This window comes from Astatotilapia calliptera, chromosome 2, assembly GCF_900246225.1.
Source record: "Astatotilapia calliptera chromosome 2, fAstCal1.2, whole genome shotgun sequence".
Classification (NCBI taxonomy): Eukaryota; Metazoa; Chordata; class Actinopteri; order Cichliformes; family Cichlidae; genus Astatotilapia; species Astatotilapia calliptera.
The window spans coordinates 20897526-20918958 of record NC_039303.1 but is presented as its reverse complement, the minus strand read 5'-3'; the positions used below and the strand labels follow the sequence as shown (position 1 = coordinate 20918958).

The following is a 21433-nucleotide window of genomic DNA, read 5'->3' as shown; positions in this document are numbered from 1 at the left end:
CAATTATTCCCAGCTGGGTAAAAGCCTCGACACCATTATAACACACAATTTAAGACATTTCTGGATTTGAAGCACTCTTACAGAGATTTTTTTTAAATTTTCAGAAAGGCATTATTTAAAATTGGGGTCCTGTAGTGTTTTAGTGAGTGAATGAAGATTAATATAAGAATGTCAAAATCAATATTTAGCCTCCAAATTACCAATAACTGGCATGCGTCAATTTTCTAGTTGCTGTGATGCAGCGAGGAGCTGCAGTTTCAGTGTTGTGAGTTTGATGGCTGATGCCAGAATATGAATCACGTTTAGCTCGTGGTATTGCTGACAGCTCGCCACCCATCCAGAAACTAAACACCACATTCTGCAGCTGCATGTAAACTGTTGCTGTTATTTATGCCCAAGAAATACCAAAACCTATTCCACCCATTTTCATGCTCACACACTGTGGAAGGCTGTCTCTCTCTGTCTGCGCGCTCTTTCATTTTTTAGACTTGTGGAAAATGCTTTGGTTTTAAGCGTGTGCCATGATTACAGGTCCTCGTTTCTTTATGATTTATTTATGGAGTACATTTAAACATCGCATTACACAGAGCAGGGACACTGCATTTAATGGAAAATGCATGACTAACGACCAGCATGACTCAAACAGGGAGGCCTGCCTTTCCAGCCGCTGTAGAGACGCACCCAAAGAGAATTACTGTCCTGCAGCTAACCTTTGCCTTTTAGAGCATTTTTCGTATCTTTCAGCTCTTTATTTTGGTTTGGAGTCTAACCTTTGTGTTGGCTATGCATTACTTATATTACACTCATTAATACATTTGAGGCAGGAGATGTGTGTGTGTGTGTGTGTGTGTGTGTGTGTGTGTGTGTGTGTGTGTGTGTGTGTGTGTGTGTGTGTGTGTGTGTGTGTGTGTGTGTGTGTGTGTGTATTAGTTATTCTGTAAAAAAGTATCTTAGTGATTAACGGCCATCATTATGTCACATTTTATTGTGTTAGCTGGTTAGCTCAGCTAAGCTACCTGAGTGCAGTTATAATTTCTCTTCCCACAAATTTTTACTAGTGCTGTCAGCGTTAATCTCATTAAAATTACATTAGCGCCATAACCGCATTAACGCGGCAAATCTCCATTAGCAATTTAGCGCAGATTGCCCCATGCGAGGGGCGGTACGGTGCTAATACGTTAGCGCCTTTAGCTTGTTAACGCGTTAGCGCCTGACAGGACTAATTTTTTACATTTCTGTTGTTTAGTTCTGTTCGATATAATAGGAAAACACTGAATTAATCACTGAAAACAATCTTTCCCTTGCTCGAAAGATCATCCAGCCAGCACTGAAATCAGCTGAATTCACCAAAAATAATTAAAAATAAAGTAACAGTTGCCTCAAAGCACTTTGTATTGCAAGGTAAAGATGCGACAATATTAGCAAGAGAGAAAAGCCCAGCAGCCAGACGATCCAGTATGTGCAAGCACTTGGCAAAAGAGGGAAGGAAGAACTCTCTTTTAACAAAAAAGGTAAACTGTAGCTAACTTTGGAGTCTTTAGCTCTGCATCTGCTACCTATGTATGCTCAGGGTACAGTCACTGTGTTTGCATCCTCTTTACCAAAAAAACTAAAATGTAATTGACGAGAAAAACATGGCGGACCAAACATCAAAATGACCATGATCAGAAAGGCAAAGAGTAAAGTGAGGCACAAAATCACAGACGTTTACATGCTAGCTCCTCCTCTGGGTAGAGCATTTATTGAAAAGAGCTCAGCATGATAAATGATAAAACGTGTTCCACTAACAGGGATTTCACAGATTAGCATCCGATTACATCATATCATCCTCCTGCATTTTTTCAAACAACTCACTTTCTTGTTTATATGTGTAAAAACAGCCCAGAATTATATCTGCTGGCTAACATATAGATCCTGCATCGGTCTTGAGTGGAGACCACTGTAAACTTACAGGTTTGGACACAATCAGGTTCATGACTGCTGTGTTTTGTTAATATGTTTGCATATTATATAATGGTTAATAAATTGTTTTAATACATTTCTCCAGTACAACGAGTGGGAGTCCATAAAGCAGTTGTTCATGTATGCATTTTGTGGGTGTTGTCTACACCTGTGTTTGTGTGTGAGAGGGGTTGGAGGCTAACGGCTGTGCGTTTGACCCCTCCTATCTCCTGCACCACCATCACACAACCCCCACGACTGTGATGATGTCTGAACTGTAGCAGTGATGTCATATTGATGGCGGTGATGTCACAGTATGCAGGTCATCTCTCTCTCTCTCTGTCTCTCTCTTTCTCTCTTTCTGTACTTGGTGGATTGTGATGTTTCTAATCCCTCATCTCTCTCCTCTCCTACGTCTCCCTCCTTCCCTTCCTCTCTCCCCCTCTTATCTATCTGTCCTTGTGTCTTCCTCCTCCTCTCTTTCCTCCTGTTTTATCCTCTCTCTTCCCGCTGTAACTTTAACCTTCCTTCCCCTCCCTCTGTGTCTCGTTTTCCCTCCATCAGGTGTCCCAATGACTATACGGGGGACCGCTGTCAAAACTCCGTCATGGCCAATTTCTACAGTATGTCCATTTGCTCTTGTCTGTCTCTTTCCCACTGAGATGCTGCATGCTACATTGGAGGGGTTGAATGGAGGGAGTGTATGCGTGTGCGTGTGTGTTTGCATACCTGCTCGTCTGTTTAATGTGAGTTATCGTATGTATGTGAACGTGTGTGTGATGTTTGCATGATTCTGTGTCCACCCTTTTCTCTCCCTGTCTCCCCTGGTTCCTCTGTGGTGCCCCTCTAGTAACCAGAAGCAACCACTGTAGGGATATTTGCATCTATTTTTCCTGCCAGCTCACCTGCTTGAAACCCTATTTAAAGTACGCTGGATCTACAAAACAGTTCCAAAATAAACAACTTAATAAGCATTATGCCTCGTCTTACAGCTTAAAATTCTGCACATCAGTCATGTAAATTACACCCAAAAGTTCTCGTGCTGCAACTTGATCCGGAGGCTTGCACTAAAAGAAACAGAGGAGACAGAGAATTAACATAATGAGCAACACAGGAGGTTGAAGTTATTTGCTTTCGTTGAATCGCTTTGTCACTTTTCTTTGTAGATGATCCATTGGTGCCGCTTGTTTTGGAGCAGCAAAAAGAGAAGCCAGAATTGAGCAATCAAGGCAAAACTATGTGGATAGAATCTATTAGCAGAAAAATCTTGGATCGATTTTACATTTTGGAAAGTTGAGTCCTTGCAACATTGTTTTGAACAGCTGCCAGTTTTTGTTAACAGTGACAATGTGCCCAAAATCCCAACAATTTGGCAAGTGAATGGAAATAAGATTTAGAGTTTGAATGTTTCAACATTTTAAGTCTTCAGGTAATGATGTTTGAAAGCACCATTCATCGTCATTCAACCGAGGGCCTGTCTCAGTGTGTATTGATCTGACTTTCTTCAAATGACATCTTAGAGGTTATTTCTTCTGACGGTTAAGAGCCTATGATATACTGTGTATATACTACCACTACAAGCACCCATGGATCATCCGATAAAATATTTTTATGGCATATTGCTAAACGCTGCTTGAACTTTTCATGTAGGGTTCACTTCAAACACATTCAGAAATTGTCACATAATTTTTGAATAAATTGAATATTTTAACATTTGGGAAATTTTCTTATTTGTTTTTCTGAACAGAGCTATAAGACTATTACCACTGATGTGATACAGATACATTAAATATAAACCTATAGCCAAGATAGCTAACAAGTTAGCGTAGCTTAGCACAAAGACTGTAAGCAAAGGGAAACAGCTTGCCTGGTCCTGTCCACGGGTACCAAAATGTTACTACCACCAAACAGTAAAGTGTTATAGTAAATTAAATTGTTATATATTTACTGTGTAATTGTAAAAAATAAAGTAAAAAACTGAAAGTTGTGGGGTTTTGATGCTAGTAGCAGTGAGTTACTGGAATATTGTTATTTACAGACAAACAGTAGAGCTAAGAGGTTAATGTTTTTACCTTTTAAATTATTTAGTGTTGAACAGAGCCAAGTAAGCTTTTTCTAAAATGTTCCAGTCGTTATACCAAGTTAGGCTAAAGATTCTTGTATCAGTCCTCTTTGTAAGTTGCCACTATGGCTTATATCCCCTCAGTTTTACCCTTTAAAAGACTTCCCTTTTACGGTCATGTGGAAAACAAAGTACTTCCTTTCTGAGGTTTCATGTATCAGGACTTAATAAAAACTACATGGGTCTTAGCTGGTTCTAAAATTATTAACATACAATAACAACTACATATGTCATATTACACTATTCATTTATCAAAAAGCAAAATGCAGAAGCACTCAGTGAAAAGGAAGTGAAAAACTAAGTAATTATTTTTCCCTTTTTCAGCAGTTTGGTTGTAGTTTTGCTGCTGTGCTTGGATTCACTGTTACATGACCCAGTTTCTGCTTTAGCTGTCAGGCAGATGGCCTCACATTTGACTCTAGGATACTTTGGTATAGAGAAGAGTTCACAGATGACTCAATGAGTGCAAGGTCCCCACGTCCTGAGACTGCAAAACAAACCTAAATCCTCATCCCTCCTCCACCGTGCCTTACAGTTGCTATGAGGTGTTTGTGCTGCTGTGCTGAGTTTGGTTTTCTACAGACATGGTGCATTGTTGCCAAACATCTCCACCTTGGTCTCGTTTGTCCAAAAGACATTGTTCTGGACGTCTGGAAATCTAAGCCGTACTGCCTCGCTCTCTTTACAGAAAGGAGGCTGTCTCCTGGCAAAACATGAGACTTGTTCAGTTTTCTAATTGTACTGTAACAAGTTAACATGCTAACTAAGGCCTTTAGAGTCTGAGATGTAGTTCTTGTGTTTTTTGCAGTTTCTCTGACCATTACATGGTCTGACCCTGGGGTGAATTAGCTTTAATGTCCACTCCTGGGAAGATTGGCAGCTGTCTTGGATGTTTTTCAGTTGTGAATAATCTTTCTGACTCTAGAATGATGGACTTCAAATTGTTTGGAAATGAGCTTATAGCCCTTCCCAGACTGATAGGCAGCAACAACTGCATCTTTAAGCTGATCGAGATTTTCCTCAATACCAGACCCGCAAACTGCCAAAATGTAGCTTTTATAGTGGTGCTCACACTTGCTGATTATCAGTTTTTCTGGTGCATTTGATTAGCTGCACCTCTGGTGCTTAACCTCTGAACTCCTAATTCCTTAATTAGGAATTAAGGAATTCCCTGCTTCTGCATTTTGTCTTAGATTTTGTTAAGTAAATAATAACACAGTCTAATATGCCACGTGTTGTTGTTCATCTGAGCTTATATTTACCTAATTTTAAAATCTATCAAGAACCAAATGACTGTTTTTCGATGACTGTAAGTCTAAATTTAGGTGAAGAATAAAAGGTGAAAGGTCGTATTCACATAGACTTGAATTCCACATATTTTCACCAGCCTGCCCACTGAGTGATTATCTGCGTATTGCATTACCTTCAAGGCAAAAATCAAATTAAGTTATGTTCATACAGTGCATGTACCGTACAAATTTATTAGAGCGCCACCCAAGGTAAGTTTTTGCTTAAGCACTGATGGCTAAGCACTTTGATCGAAGTTATATTTTTTAATACTAAAATATAAATACTGCTTATATCTCTGAATTTTCAAATTTACTGTTAAAAAAATCAGAAAAAATATAAAATGCATTAATATTTTTGGTTATTTGGTTATTTTTACTTAGAGTAAATTACCTACACTTCTGAACACACAGTGTGCAGCCCCAAACACAAATTTAGTTTGTTATTTTCCTAATAAATAGCATTATCATTTTTGGCAGTTTTTCCTTGTTTTCATAAGAGGTGGGCTAATAAATTCAGTGTTTACTGACAGCAAGAAGGTTCTGGGTTAAATTATGCGTTTTCAGAGGAGTTCACTACGAATTCAGACTGATGTGCAAACAGATGTCTTTTCAGCAACCTAAGAATACGACTTTTCACCTTTTCCTTTTGAACCAAATATCAGCGTTGTTTAGACGTCTGTCAGGGTCGTCTTTTCAGTGTCTTTTCAAAGAGGTTTTTGCTGGGTGGGATGTAACGTGCGAAACTCCCGTTCCCCTGCTCTCATTTTTCATTTGTGACAACCAAGCGCAACGCTCCGAATGTCTTCCTGGAGAGACAGGACTGTGTCGTCCCCTTCTCTCCGATCGTTTGCATTTTTGCTCCAATCAGCAATCAAAACATATTAAAAACACGACCAGTTTCCACATAGCCAAACCCACTTGCACAGGAAGTCAAATATGTGGATTTCCCAAAATGTTGAACACTTGTTTAAATCAGAGGGATGAAAGAAATGTGTTTGGTCATTCTCCTGTGATTGCATGGGCAGTGATAGCGAAACACAGTCGGCCAATATTGGCACAGGCACATAATTAATGGGATGAGATCTCTGCTTAAAGAATGAACAGTTTTAAAGTTAGCACCTGGCTTCTTTTGTACAGAAACAAACGAGCTCTTTCTTGTAGCTGCCCAAGCAATCACACCGAGATAAAACTTCTTGTTTCCAGGGGTTATACAGTGTTGCTTCACGTTCATGTTGTGCTTTTGTTTCTGTTTGTCTATTGCTGAAGTTTCCATACTGAATAATGTCACATTTAAAGCAAGAACAGGTTTTATTGTATGTAACGTGTGCTTATTTTTGACCCCACCATCAAGCCTTGTGTTCATGCTGAAGTCTGTCTGTGTTTTCTTTTGCACTGTGACGGTGAAGGAACACCCTCTGCTGTTTTAAATCAATTTGTGTCATTTTCTAGCAGTATTAACACACAGTGCTCAAGGTTACAGAAGTTAAAAGTTAGGGTGGACTGTTCTGGCCAGTAATGCATGTGAGGCCAGAAATATTGGGAATGCTGAGATGATCTCTCTGTAAATCCTATGAGAGTCTCTAAGAGCAGCGTTATACAGAAGGTATGCTGTAATCAGTACAAAGGCACACAGTTGCCATTAGGCGAATGAGTTACAGCACCCACCCCCATTTGTTGTGTCGGCCTCATCGACTGTACTGTGTTTTTATGTTGGAGAGAAACTCACTGCTTTTATCGTTTGTTTTCTTTACTTTTTTGTCTTATTTTTTGTCCTTTTTTATTTTGTTTCTGTCCAATGTTGTTTACTCCAGAAATGAGGTCTAGTAAATATAGCAGTAAGTGATGTGGCTTCTTGTCTTGCTGTCTTTGTCAGTCTTTCTCTGCATGCCTTTTCCTGCCTGCTGTTTCTCTTTCCTTCTGCTTTTGGTTCATTTTCTCCCTTCGTGTTTGATTTCTGCCTGTTTTTTGGCTTCGTTTGTTTGGGTTTTTCTTTTTTTGTTTAGTTTTTCCTGTCATTTCTGGGGATCACAGAGCTGAGGCTGTCTGAGTTGTCTGTCTGTTACTAGACGGTACGCGTGTCAGTCACTCTATAATTAACTTATATCCTGGTTCAGCATATGCAGGACATGGAAATAATATATCTGCTCCAAAGTGGACATTACACCTGACCCTATGTGTCTCTTTCCTTTTACCACGACAACTTTCTGCGCTGGCAGAGCTTCTCAGAATTGAATTTATGGGTATGGAACATTATTATTCATTTTGCTGTGCTTAAAGGATGTGCCAAGATCCTCTCACAGTCACACATTATTGTGCCATCTTCTCTCTAAAACCAACAACTGGGTCTCTCACAACCTGTCCTTCTTTTTCTCCTGCCCACTAACTTGGTTTTAAGACACCTAACCTCCCGTCTTTGCATGCACTCTTCTTTTTTTGGTGTAACAACACTAGAGAAAGAGACAAATTCATTGGGAAGGGATACAATAATAAGAGAACGTGCAGAGGTGCATTCAAACTCAGTGTAAGGGGCTCCTGATACGACTCCAAACTGTTTATCTGGACACCATATCAGAAAAGCAAAAAGCTGCCTCTTTGCTCCAAAAGAAAAATCAGCGAATGTTTTGCATCATTGATAAATACAAGTAACTGGCTCGTCCGCCGGGCTTTGGCAGTGTGCATATTGGTTTCAGCAGCCCGTCGAACAAAAACATGCAAGCTACGAGCATTTTTGCAAAGCACTGCCAAAAGCCAGCAAAAAAAGCCTGACTACATAGTCTGTCCTTATTATTATGCCCTTGATTGACTCAGTGTCAGAGTCAAGAGCTTGCCTGTCCTAAATCACGATCGCTGCTGGCCCCACTGTGCCAGCGAGCTTGCCTTCCCATTTCCTTTTGCCTTTCTGTATCAGTACCCTGTGACACACACACAATGCCGGGCCGAGGCTCTCGTAGGCTCGTCAATCCCTACAGAGGCCCTTTATTTAAAGACTGTCCTCGTGCCCCCCCCCCCCTTTCCCTTCTTTTCAGTGGCGTGTCTAGAGTTTTTGTTTTGTTTTGTTTGGCAGGTTTAATGATAGGTTTCAGGCACCACTGAACGGCATTAGTTTTAATGTAAACTGAGAAGAAACTCATTTGAACAAACAAATATTTGTGTTGCAGAAGATTTAAATGGTAAATGGCCTGTATTTGTATAGCGCTTTACTTAGTCCCTAAGAACCCCAAAGCGCTTTACACTACATCTACACCCATTCACACACACATTCACACACTGGTACAGCTACATTGTAGCCACAGCTCCCCTGGGGCGCACTGACACTGATTTAGGTTGATGAAAACAAAAAGTTACTGTTAGTTACTGTTAATTTGGCCGTAACTAACAATGCAGTGACCTCGATAATCCAGTTAGTTGATAAGGGGACAAAGTCAGATCAGTCTTTGGTTCCCGCAGGCCTCTTTCTTCTCCTGGGCCTTTTTCCTGGACACGCCCCTGCTCCCCTTGCAGCCTCTTTCCTTTCCCTCTGTGTATTTCCTTCTGCTTCCTCCTTTTTCACCACTTTGCTTTTCCTGCTTTTATTCCCTCTCTCTTCCCTCTCACGTTCTGTTTATTTGTTGCACTGTGTTTTGTGCTTTTCGTTCTGACACAGAGTGTTACACCGCAGCAGCCCCCAGAATCTGAATTGGATTCACTACAAGATTCACGCGCCATCACCATATTGTGTTATGAACTAAATAAAGTTTAATGTGATCCACGGGGACTTCCACACCTGTACTGTTGAGTCCGTTTAAATTGAAATTGGTTACTTTCCCAATGTACAAGAACTCTTGCAGGAGATTTGCACGTTAAAGAAACAGTATAGTCGTTCACAGTTTTTCCCAAGAATATGAGCTATGAATTAGATTATTGTAAAATTGTAAAATAACAAAATAAACACCATAACACCATGGGTGCTATTTAAACCTTTTTCTTTGATAAAAATGTTTCGCTTTTTAGCTTCAACTTAAGGTTAAGGTGGTAAATTGTGACATCGCTGTTGGGCTGTAATAGGTCACACCACCAGAGGGCAGCAAAACATTCAATCTGGTGTCAACTTGTTTTAATTCAAAAAATCCTGTGTTTGTGATGCTGATGGCGAGCTATGTGAATACCAAACTTTCATCTGGTTCTCGGGCCGCTGTGGTGTTAACCCTGATTTTTTTTTACCCCATCTTGACAACTTGTCTCGTGTGACTCCATTCATACAGGCATGGCATCAGATCTTTTCCAGTGCCATCTGTGGCATTACATCCCCATGGCCATTACAAACTTGTTTAAGACAGCAGGAAGTCTGTGCCAGGTTGTAGGTTTACATCTCAGCTTTTCCTCATGATAGTCGTGAGACTGTATAATTACTCCTCTTTGTTGTGTAGTACTGTGTGACTGCAAGAACGTTAAAAGTCCAAGGCATGTGATTTGATAGAACAGAGACAGCACAGGGACACGATGACAGCAGATCATAGTGAGGACAACAGTTTCTTTAGTTGCCATAGATGGGATAGTGCTCATGCTGTATGTGTGTGTGTGTGTGTGCGCGTGTGTGCGTGTGTATTTTTGGTATGGTAAAATGTGCGTTTGAATGTGTGTGTATGTGTTTGCATATTTGCATCCACAGAGGCTGAGGAGCTCTACCAGAGGCGGGTGCTGACGATCACAGGCATCTGTGTGGCGTTGTTAGTGGTTGGCATCGTTTGTGTGGTGGCCTACTGCAAAACAAAGTATGTCTTTGAAGCAAAAAGAAACAATTCCACCGTATACAAAAGACTCAAAACCTTTGAATTAACCCTTAAGTTAAAAGCAAAAGTGCCATTACAAAGACCTAAAAGTACTCTATTACAATCAGAAGCCTTATATTGCATGCATGTTAAGTAACTTTGACTGAAAGCATTTGTTCTGCAGAAATTGTCCTCTGGAACTGAAATATTATTAATTAAGACATTATTAGAGTGCTCTATTTAAAGAAAAAAAGAAGCTGCATCTTTATTTGTGAAAAATTTGTACTGTGCAAAAATCTCAAACCACTGTATTCTGCTAGGAAAAATAAGTGCTGCGATTTTCTAAAACATTTGCAAAATTAAACGTAAATGCAGTGCATAAGACAAAAAGAAATCCCAATGCGCTTAAAAGCCAATATTTGATATTACCACCTTAATTTAAGTAGTCTTCAGGAATAGTTCTCCAAGCTTCTTGAAGGACATTCAAAGCTCTTCTTTGGATGTTTCTGACTTTTGCTACATTCTCTGTCAAGATGGTCCCACACTGCTTCAGTAAAGTTGAGGTCTGGGCTCTGGGGAGGCCAATCCATGCCTGATAGTGTTTCATTGTGTGTTTTTTATCCACTATGCTTTTACTATACTAGCAGTGTATTCAGGATCATTAACATGTGGAAAAATGAAGCCATTTCTAATCAGATGATTTCCCAATGGTATTGCATAATGGATGATAATGGTGTTCATACTTCCAGCAGTTATGACATGATTCCCAACACCACCGACTGAAATGCAGCCGACACTAAGACAGAGCCTCCACCGTGTTTTACAGATAACTCTAGACACTCACTGTCGTCCCGCTCTACTGACGTCTTCCATATAGGATACATTTGACAATCATTTGAACCAACAGTTTCAAGTTTGGCTTCATGATTCCATCACACCTGTTGCCACTGATCCTCAGTCCAGCTCTTATGTAATTTTCGGACTTTATCCGTTTCACCTTGTTTTCCTTCCTTAGTGGCTTCTTGACAGCAAGTCTTCCACTGAGACCGTTTCTGAATGGTGAAGGGCCTGTTTCTTAAGGACGTGACTTTCACATACTGTCCATAATATAGATGTTGTTTTAGGCTTGCTATTTTGTGTTTTGCCCTTTACTTGTCTAGTTTCCTCAAATTTTTCATGGACACTTTTTTAGCAAACAGATGTATTAAAATTAAGTTTTTGGTGAAAAAGATTATTTTAAATTGGTCAGACTTGATCTTTTGCATAGATTCAACTAAAGAAATAAGAACGTGATTTCGTTTTGTGACAGCCTGTTTGTAACAAAGAGCGTAGAGATACAATTTAAAGTTAGTTTTTTTGCTAAGTTCTCTGTTATGTGGAAACAAAAATAAATGAAAAAGCAGCCAATGTTTGAAGAAAAACTTTGAAAAACCACGAGAAAGCTTGGAGAACATTTGCTCAAATCTATTTTTTTAAATGACTAAACTACTTAAGACTTTTGCACAGTACCATATTTGAACATTGTCATCTAAATAACATGATTGGCGGAAGGCATCTTGAAACTGCTACCATCTTATAGACCAAAAAAACGCTTTTGTGCAGGCATCTTACATTGACTGTAAGTACAATAGTAATATATAAATACATTTAATTCACATTTTGCCAGCTAAATTCTATTGACTCATGTTCTACCACGTCCCCTCACATATTTTGAATTCAGTAGTAAGAGAGGACATCGGTTTGGTAGATCTCTTATTGTTCCTTCATCATCACCACCCGTCCAGGAAGCAGAGGAAGAAGATGCAGAGTCACCTACACCAAAACCAGAATCAGTGTGTGGAGCAGCCAAACCGCATGTTGGCTAATGGGCCAAATCATCCTGGCCCTGGTCCTGAGGAGATCCCCATGGTTGACGTGAGTCCAAACAATAATAACACTCAGCTGAGTGGAGCCCTAATTTTAGTTTGTTTTTGCAAATTATCATTACTTTCAGAGAAGCTGTTTAAGCTTAACTCATTCACTGCCATTGACGTCTATAGCCGTCAATTGCAGTGTATGAGTCAATGGGTTTAACTCATTCACTGCCAATGGCTGGCAGTGAATGAGTTAAGTTGAAACCAGAGTGTTTGCAACTGTAACAAATTGATTTCATTTGACTTTTTGCTATGCGATTCAACAGCAATTAATTTACAAGCATAGCTACTGATCTGATATAGCATAAAAATCCACTATATCAAAGCCCCGCAGCATTTATTAAAATAAAACCAGATATATCAGTGCTTTTAATTAAATATACCCATCCCAGAAATAGGATTTGGGTGTCAAGAAGTCCAGAAAACCCTCACATATTCATTAATGCTAATGACCGACCGAAGAGGAAAAAGACAGGAGGACTGGATGTTCAGAAACCAACAGAGACTCAGCTGGTTCATGTTCCTGCTGGAGTTTTTTTTTAGCTTCGTGACTTCGATTTAAAACTTGAGTTAAGGCCTGCCTTCAGCAAAGTGTTTATGTGAGTAAAAAGGTGATTCACTGACTACATGGGGAAATTTTGGTGTCACGCAGCTAGCTACATGTTAAAGAGAGGGCAGAAAACACCTAGCATCCTGGTGGAGATACAATAGGCATGAGTCAGCATAAACGTAAAGCTGAAAACAGTGAAGAGGAAAGAGCAGAACGCCCTGATGTAGTTACATTTAAAATTCCCTGTCCATATGTTTGTTTTTGCTTTGATTTGAAGGTAACAAAACAATCAAACGCCTTTTATGTTTTATTTTTTCAGTACATCTCCAAGAGCGTCCCTACGACCGAGTGCGTGATCAGCCACGGAGCCGAGGGTGCAGGCAACTATGCAGGCAGTCGAATGTCGACCCGCTCCCACCACTCTACCACTGCCTCACATGCCTCCAGGTACACACACTGCAGTCAGGATGGACACATAATCCAAGCAAAAGAACAGGTCTCCTAATCCTTAGTCTTTGTCCACTTGGAGCACATTTTATCTTTGAGCTGTTGCAGACATTCTTGTAAACACCAAACAGATAAAGGTGGGCAGCATACTAAAACAATGTTCACACAATTCAACCCTCAGTCAAAATAATCGGATTGTTATTGGTCTGTGACTACTACATCTGGGAAATCCACTGGGGGCTGTCGTACGTACTTTACAGTGCATAACAAATTTAATAGAACATCATCGAGTGTAAGGTTCATGCCGCAGTTGCACTAATTTAACATTATTGGTTAATTACCAGAATCATTTTTTCTGTAATGGTTGATCCACCAGTTTGTGCAAGCTCTTTAATCGACACGATCACTTTAATGCTAAGATAGAATTATTGTTGTTATCCATGAATTTCAAGATTGACTGTTTTACAGTAAATGAGGAGAAGCACATTTTATTTTTAAGATTAAGATACCAAATTACAGATATATGCAATTGTTCCTACTTAACAGAAAAATGAGTTTTAGTGGTTGAATGTCACGTTTGATTTATTTTCTGATTTAAGTGTCAAAGTTTGGGTATAAAAATTGTATTTTTTCACAGGTTTTTGACAGATTTCAAAAATATTTGTGTTTTCTTTTTTATGATAAAATTGTTAAGCTCTGTAAGGAACTGCAGGATGTGCATGTACCAAGTACTTACGAATACAGTGTAATTTGTTTCTCCTGTCCTTCAAAATATTCTGAAGGTACTCATTACTTATGCACATACTGAAAGGTTTTACTCCTTTATTACCTCGTACCCACAGTACCAACAGGACCTGATAAGAATCTTATATGCAATGTTTTCCGAGGATTTGCAGAAATCACGGTCTGTGTTGTATAGTTGATACGGTCAGTTTCACTTCAAATTTTACTTTTAAAGTAAATAATTTCCTGAATATAATACAATATAATACGAACGAATGTAGCAAAGGTAACAAAGGGAAAAACAAAATGTTTTTTCTTTAAATTTACTGAAGTCATAGGATATCAACTTGTGCCACTTTGAGCTCTCGCCCTCAAGCTTAAAAGTATTGTGAAGATAAGCTTCACAATACAGGTATATAAAATACAATATAAACTGTCTGTGTGACCTTATATTGCTAGAGCTAACTAAGCAAATTGCAGCTAAAACAGAAAAGATTCTCCATAGTTGCAGATTGATTAGTCACTTCACCACCAGAGGGCAGAGTAATAACTCATTAACTGAGCTCTAACTGCAACCACAGCCACTGGGCACACCCTGTGCCCCTTATCTGTGGTACTGCCTGCTGCTTTGGCCTAGCTTGGCATGCCTGCTAGATCACTGTAATAACATCCACTCCATCTGCTATGAATAGCTTTCAGTACACAGCAAGCACATATCTGCACAACAAAGTACAGCAGCTACACGGGGTAGCTTTAACCACCTTGAACACAACACAAACGAGTCCTGATGCTCTGTTTTCATGCTTAACACAGCTGACTGTTGTGTGTCGTTGGGATCAGTGTATTAACTTCAGTCTCCCTTAGTATCCCCCTTCCTCCCCACTGCTGTCATAACCTTCTAAACTCGTCCTGCAGACACGAGGAGCACACGTGGAGCATGGAGCGAACAGAGAGTATGAACTCAGACTGCCAGTCAGGTGGGCTCTCCAGCTCTGTGGGAACCAGTAAGTGCAGCAGCCCAGCATGCATGGCGAGGAGGGCCGCCCACTGGGGCTGTACGGATGCGTCGGGACCGGGAATGCAGTACGGGGACTCCTACGATTCTCTAAGAGACTCACCTCACAGTGACAGGTAGAGAAAGTGGAAATGGTGGGCACTGTGGTTTGGAGGGAGAAGGAACTTGCTCAGTGGCTCTTAAACACTTTTTCTTGGCTGTGCTTCTTGCTACAGTAGGCCCTTTACTCTCTGGCGACACCAAGTGGCAATTAATTGCTAGGACTTTCTTTTTTTAGTCTTTTTAAGAACTATATCACCCAGACACTGTTAATAATAATGTGTAAAAAGATATAGCGGTGGTGAAGGCAATTACATTCAATTCAATTATTATTATTATTATTATTATTATTATGTTTGTTGTTGTTTAGGTGATTCTACTCACCTAGTTTTGATACACAGGTGTGACATCTTTTATTTATTTTTTTCACCCATGACTTTGTAAAGAGAAGAGAAACGGGGCGACAGCAGAGTTCATCGGAACAGGAGAACCCTGAAAAAAGTTCAAAGATCAAAAACTACAACATGAAAAGCACAGACTGAGGCTGCAGTGACACTTCTCATTGTATTTAACACTCAGTTGCACTTCAGCTCTTTGCATATTATAACTTCTCTCCTCCGCGTCTGGCTCATGGATCAACAACAGTACAAGCAAGAGTGGCCCCAGGCTCGTCATACCACACACTTACACTGCCTCTATCTGACAACAGAGCTCACTTCAGACAGACGGGCTTATCTCTGGACTAGAGCGGACAGCGAGCACACTACCTCTGCTCGACCATAAAACCAGCTTTAGCTCTGCTATAGACTGGTGACCAGTCCAGGGTGGACCTCATTCCTCTCCCTATCACAGCTGAAGTAGGCTCAAGCTTCCCCATGACCTTCATTTGGTCGGAAGAAAATGAATGGATGGATGTTAATACTGCATAATAATAAATAAGTAGTATTTCAGAATATGGGACATGGATGCACAAGTAAAGCTGAATTCAGTGAGCGGCAGGAGTCATTCAGTTCTTGTTGGAGTGAATGCACATGAGCAGTAATGTCTTTTATACTCTTGTGATTGACTAAGCAGGTTTGTTGGCACATAATGGGGGGACCTGAGCCAGTTGGTTGCTTCTGTTGTTTCTGTTTGAAGTTTTTTCCTTCCATAGTTCAAAGACTTACAGATCACAATGAGGGCTGGTTTTTGTGTGTGTTATGGTGCTTTTCAGGGAACAGACAGATGTGTGACCTCTTTCAAAATATCATGATTAAACCGATGGTGCAGCTGAGCGCCTCAATAATGCAGGAGTGCACACTTACTAAGTGCATTGTTAAAGTGAGAACATTGTGTTCACCAGATATGAGCATCTGTTAGAGGTAAAAATGCACACAGTTGTGGTTATTTTTTGTGTTTTTCTAACCTCATCCAGGTATGTGTCTGCACTGACCACGCCAGCACGCCTGTCTCCTGTGGAGTTCCACTACCCCCCGCTGCCTCCCCAGGTTCCCACTTTTCAGATCACCTCGCCCAACACAAGCCACGCCCTCTCCCTTCCACCTGCTGCTGCCGCCTACCACAGAGACGATGACCAACCGCTGTTACGGTGCCCCGATGTACGTAAGCCTATATACAATATATAGTCTATATCAAAAGCACATGTCTGTTCCCCCCAGCTTTACTGTTATTGAAGATATAAAAAATTCTTTGTTTTAAAAAAAAAATCTGTTAGTTATAAGAAGAACTTAGCATGTAACCTGCAGTCTCTGTGTGGGCATTCACTGTCCCCAAGTTCATTTTCCTTATAATGTTTGCATGTTCAGCACAAACCATATGTATAATTGATTTACCAGAAGTAAACAAGCCACCATGACTAACATATTCTCTCCCTACAGCATGTGTTTGAATGCAGGCTGTACAGAGGTGTCTTTCTTTACTTTCTGTGCACCGATACTGCTGACAACAAAGCCGAGCCAAGGCTCGTGAAGTCGCATTCAACCTTCTGTGGGGTTATTGTGAAATATAATGGTTTTTGCTGTGGCACGGACAGAATAGCATCACAAAACTAGCACACAAACAGTAACTGCTGCCTAATGTCCAAAAGTCACCAAAAGATTGATGTACTAAACAGATGGCTTTGACATAGAAGACGGCTGAGCCTGGCTCTGGTTAAAAGGGAGTTTTTTCTTCCCACTGTCACCAAGTGCTTCCTCAAAGGGGCCCTGCTGATTGTTGGTGTTTTCCTCATAATATTGTATGGTCTTTACCTTACAATATAAAATGCCTCGAGGCAGCTGTTATTGTGATTTTGTGCTATATTAACTGAACTGGATTGAAAGCCAAAGGGCCTGAAGTGCCTTAAACCTGTATTTTTTTTTTCTAATTGCCAGCAGGGGGTGACTGGTTACAAACAGAAGTGTACAAAGAAAAAGGGGCTTCATCTTTCCTGATTTATGACATCATTAAACAACTTTCTTATAGCTTTATGATCTCAGTTGCTAAAATTACGTCTTGTAAAATACAACATTAACTTAATGCTTAATGTTGTAAATTATGGTCCCCAGGTGAGTAAATTGGGAGGATATTGAAGTGTAAGTTTTAGGCCAAATCCACCTTGTGATTAGCAAGCTGCTACCATGTGAGCATGCAGTCTCTTGATATACATGGTGAAGTGTGCTCAGTTGAAGGCTTCACAGCAGGATCGCCTTCTCTTGTATGCATAGGCAGACCAACACACCAGTGGGTCAATAAATTTGTTCAGCCATTCTAAGAAATCTGTGTTTTCTCTGTTTCAGGATGGAAGTTTATACAGGCAGCCCCGACGTCCTCGACGACCCTACCTGACAGAGAGCACAGGAAGTCTACCATCCAGCCCCTACCGGCTCCCCGATGACGAGGCTTATGAGACGACACAGGAGTATGCCTCTTCACGGGAACCCATCAGAAGCCGGCGTCGCCCGCGACGCAACCGACTCAACGGACATATCTCACAGCGCTCGGCGGGTTTACGGGACTACAGCTCACAGAGCTTCAGCCAGTCAGAAGAGGAGGAAGAGGACGAGGAGGAAGAGGATGGTCACGGGGAGAGCACGCCTTTCCTCAGTATGCAGAACATGAACATGGACCCGCCTCTAAATGTCCCGGGTTTCCGTTCGTCATCCGGTGCAGACACACGGACTCACCGCGGGCTGAGTCGGCCAGGGACGCGCAGCAACGGGCAGAGCCGCGGCTCCCAGTCGCAGCGCTCCAAGGCTGACAACATGCCCCTTTAAGACTTAACCTCCCTCCGACGCCCACCATTACACCCCCGCCACCTCCCGCCCTCTCCACTTCACACACTCCCCTTCCTCTTACACACAACCCGTGGACTAGAGACCTGCACCTAGGAGAAATATTTTTATTTTGTATAACAGACAGATATTCTAAACAAATGAAATATTTATTTTCATTTCAGCAAAAATTGTCTACTAGCTAACAGCAAAGACTTTTTTTATAACGGGGGGGAGGGGATATTTATATGTAAAGTTTTTTGATTTACAGCATTATGAGAGATGAAAAAAATAAGAGAATTACGTGCCAATTTTTTCACAAGTTAGATAAATAGAATAATATTGTGGTGCCTTTTGCTGTATGCTGAAGTTGGAGGTCCCATTGAGTTTTTGTAGCCTTTCTTATAAAGACTCCTCGTTTTTATAGAGACCAACCCTCTTCCTCCTTTTGCTTTGGTTTGTTTCTCTGATTTGGGATCTTCCTCTTTTTGAACTGTGATCTGATTATGTCATCATGCAATATTGATTCCTCCTGTGTAAAAGGTGTCTGTTTACATGAGTATGACCCACGCGATGCGCTCGTTTCACAGGGACATTTAGTCACTGACGCAACCAAGATGTGTAGGGTAGTTTCCTCGGATGAACACACATCGGTCATTTATGTCCTCGTTCGCTGCCTGTCAGTCATTTCTTGTTATTTCTGTAAAAGCAGGAACGTTGGGGAGTTGTCGAGGGAAAGTGACTCCAGATTCCTCGTGTAGGTATTCAGGGTGCTGCCATGACATTGGTGGTGGTTGTAGTGTGCGTGTACTGTATGTGTGTGTGTGTGTGTGTGTGTGTGTGTGTGTGTGTGTGTGTGCGTGCCTGTATCCATTCTGCACGCCTCATGAAGCCTCATTCGGTTGGCGCCTCTGTTCACCGTGGAGGGTGTGATCTCTGTTGTTTGACTGTCACGCTCCTCTCCATCGATCCTCACGCTGCCAGAAGCTCCATTGCACTGTAAGAACCTCCCTCCGTGAGCAGTCATTGGCCAGGGAGCTGCCGATCCAAACCGAACCTAACCAATCCAGTTGTAATCCAGCCTGACTCTGGCCTCCCGTGGACTGCCTAGCCCGCTCGTTTCCTATGCCAGCAGCTTAGAGCCGCACTGTGTCTCAGGACTTCCCCATCACATCACAGCCAAAAAGACTCAAAGCAGAGAACGCACGTCATCTCAGTCACAGTTCAGTTCGCAGGTCAGATCGACATCCCCTCACTCCCCTTCTTTTCGCCATCTATCAGGTTTCTCGCGCTTACTTGTGGCTAAAGGACGGTAAACAACGCGTTTGATTAAACTTTTGGAATCAGTAGGCGGATTCAGTTACTTTTTTTCTTTAACTCCAAGAAGTTATGTGTGCGTTTAAGTGAGCATGTGTGTAGCCGTGTTAAAAAGATGAAGTTGTGCAGAGACGGCATCTGTTTGCGCTCTGATGCAGGGGCGTAACCTTGGAATTCTGCCCCCACCACTGAAAGGTGGATCTCCCTCTGGGTTTCCCATTTTCGCTCTTTTTCCTTTTAAAAAAAAATGTGTTTGTTTTCTTTTTAAAAAAGGATATCCCAAGCTACGTGGGCTCACATTTTGCCACACTAGTGACGGTGCTGCTCCGATCGGGAAGAAGCACCATGTGCGGGTTCACATTGCTGGGAAGAGAGTTTCCGAGGCTGATTCTACCTTTTTAGTTAGCTCACACGGTTGTATATGATAATCCTGATTACTGCATCCTTGATTTGCATTCCTATACCTTTTATCAACTGAACTTTATTTGCTTGGTCACACTGACTGACTGAATGATCTGTTATGTGTGTCTCTGTCTGCCCCTTCCACCCACCACATCGCAACCTCACCGTCACGTCTTCCTCGCCCTCCTACAGAAGCAACTAGCAGACAAAGTTAAGTCCAGTGAGTAAAACCAAACAGCACACTACCAGTAGTCCGATCATGTCAGAAATTCTTCCACTGCAGATGTACATCAGGTTCTGAGACCCTTAGAGAGACCCTTTGAAGTTCACTGAGGAAAATGATACTGTGTTAGATACAATGTGTCCCGATTAGACTTCATTTCCAATATGTAGAGTTTTGTTTTCTTTCTTTTTCCCCCCACACAGGCAATGCATGGATCACAGATATAGAAATTATCCCCTCAGATTTAGGGGGAATCGTATGATATGAAAATACAATTTGGGTTCACGGCCCAGTGGTCTGGCTAGTTTTGTCTTACTATCACTGTAATCAATCTGGGATTTGCAAACGATTTGAAATTACTGCAAGTGAGGATAGTGTGCTTCTAGAGCTAGTCGAATTGTTGACAACCCCACCCTCTTTCTCCTCGACCCCACCCCCCCCCCCCCCCGCGCTTCCCACCCACCTTTTTTACGAACACACGTACTTCTCTCACGCACGTACATCCATATCCACAATGAAGCACACACACTGAGCACACAGACACACAAAACCGTGCATACACAGACACACTCACACAGCCCCTCTCATGTTTGTTTGTCAAGCAGTTTGTCTTTTTTACCTACCAACCTATCCTCCTCCTACTCCTCATCTTCCTCCCCTCCTCTCAACCCCAAATCCCCTGCATGTCCTAGTGGTACTGGTAGTTGGGTGCATGGAAAAAGCAGCAAGCAAATCTTTTTTTTCCACTCGGTGAAAAAAATAATAATAATAACAATAATAAAATGAAATAAAAAACGTGTCCTCATTTTAACATTCAGCAATAAATCCCCTTCTCTTCATGTCCATCATTCTTGGAATATGCTAGAAGATTTTTTGCAAGTTTTATCAAAAACATACTACTTGTAAAAGAAGAAAAATCCAAAACACCCCTTCATATGAAAAATAAAACTTTATTCCTACCATTTTTGAAACAGTCCTGTCATCTTTGTAACTGAAATACTGCGTGATTGCCTCTTTAACAAGCAGAAGGTCTGAGATGATCAGAAGCATATCCACTCTCACTGAGGTCATCTGAAGCCTAGGGCAGGAAAGAAAATAGCTGGAAACGGGGTTTGGAGCAGTTGGACCTTTCAACTCACAGAGATTACTTACACACAAACACTTTTGAAACCTTAACCACGTGCATCCACAACTGTAATAGTAAGGAAAGTTTTCATTACTACTAAAGGTTTAACTGTTCTAAAGGAGCAAGGAGCTAAACGATCACATCTTCAGTCTGTTACCAGAATATCAGATGATTATTGTGTATTTAAGCTCTCAGTTTTTAATTAATCGGGTATGCCGACACTATTCACAGCCCACATTATGACATGAACAACTAATAATGTCCATTATTATCTAATTTACAGTTGATCGAGAACAAGCTAGGTTTCTGAAACGTTTGGAAGCCGGG

At 41.2% G+C, this 21433-nt stretch overlaps 1 protein-coding gene across 3 annotated transcripts in view; it reads left to right on the top strand.

Moving 5' to 3' along the window:
* Window positions 1-20550, top strand: part of nrg2b (neuregulin 2b) — a 73040-nt gene extending 52490 nt beyond the window's left edge. For 2 of the 3 annotated variants that reach the window (XM_026187021.1, XM_026187034.1), the window contains exons 5-12: window positions 2506-2564; window positions 7569-7592; window positions 10001-10103; window positions 11885-12014; window positions 12883-13010; window positions 14649-14864; window positions 16202-16385; window positions 17565-20550. In XM_026187021.1, the coding sequence (XP_026042806.1) occupies window positions 2506-2564; window positions 7569-7592; window positions 10001-10103; window positions 11885-12014; window positions 12883-13010; window positions 14649-14864; window positions 16202-16385; window positions 17565-18041 (1321 nt within the window). In that variant the 3' untranslated portion in view covers window positions 18042-20550. The remainder of the gene's footprint in view (window positions 1-2505; window positions 2565-7568; window positions 7593-10000; window positions 10104-11884; window positions 12015-12882; window positions 13011-14648; window positions 14865-16201; window positions 16386-17564) is intronic. The other variant, XM_026187027.1, reaches the window with a different exon arrangement.
* The last annotated feature ends 883 nt before the right edge of the window (window positions 20551-21433 follow it).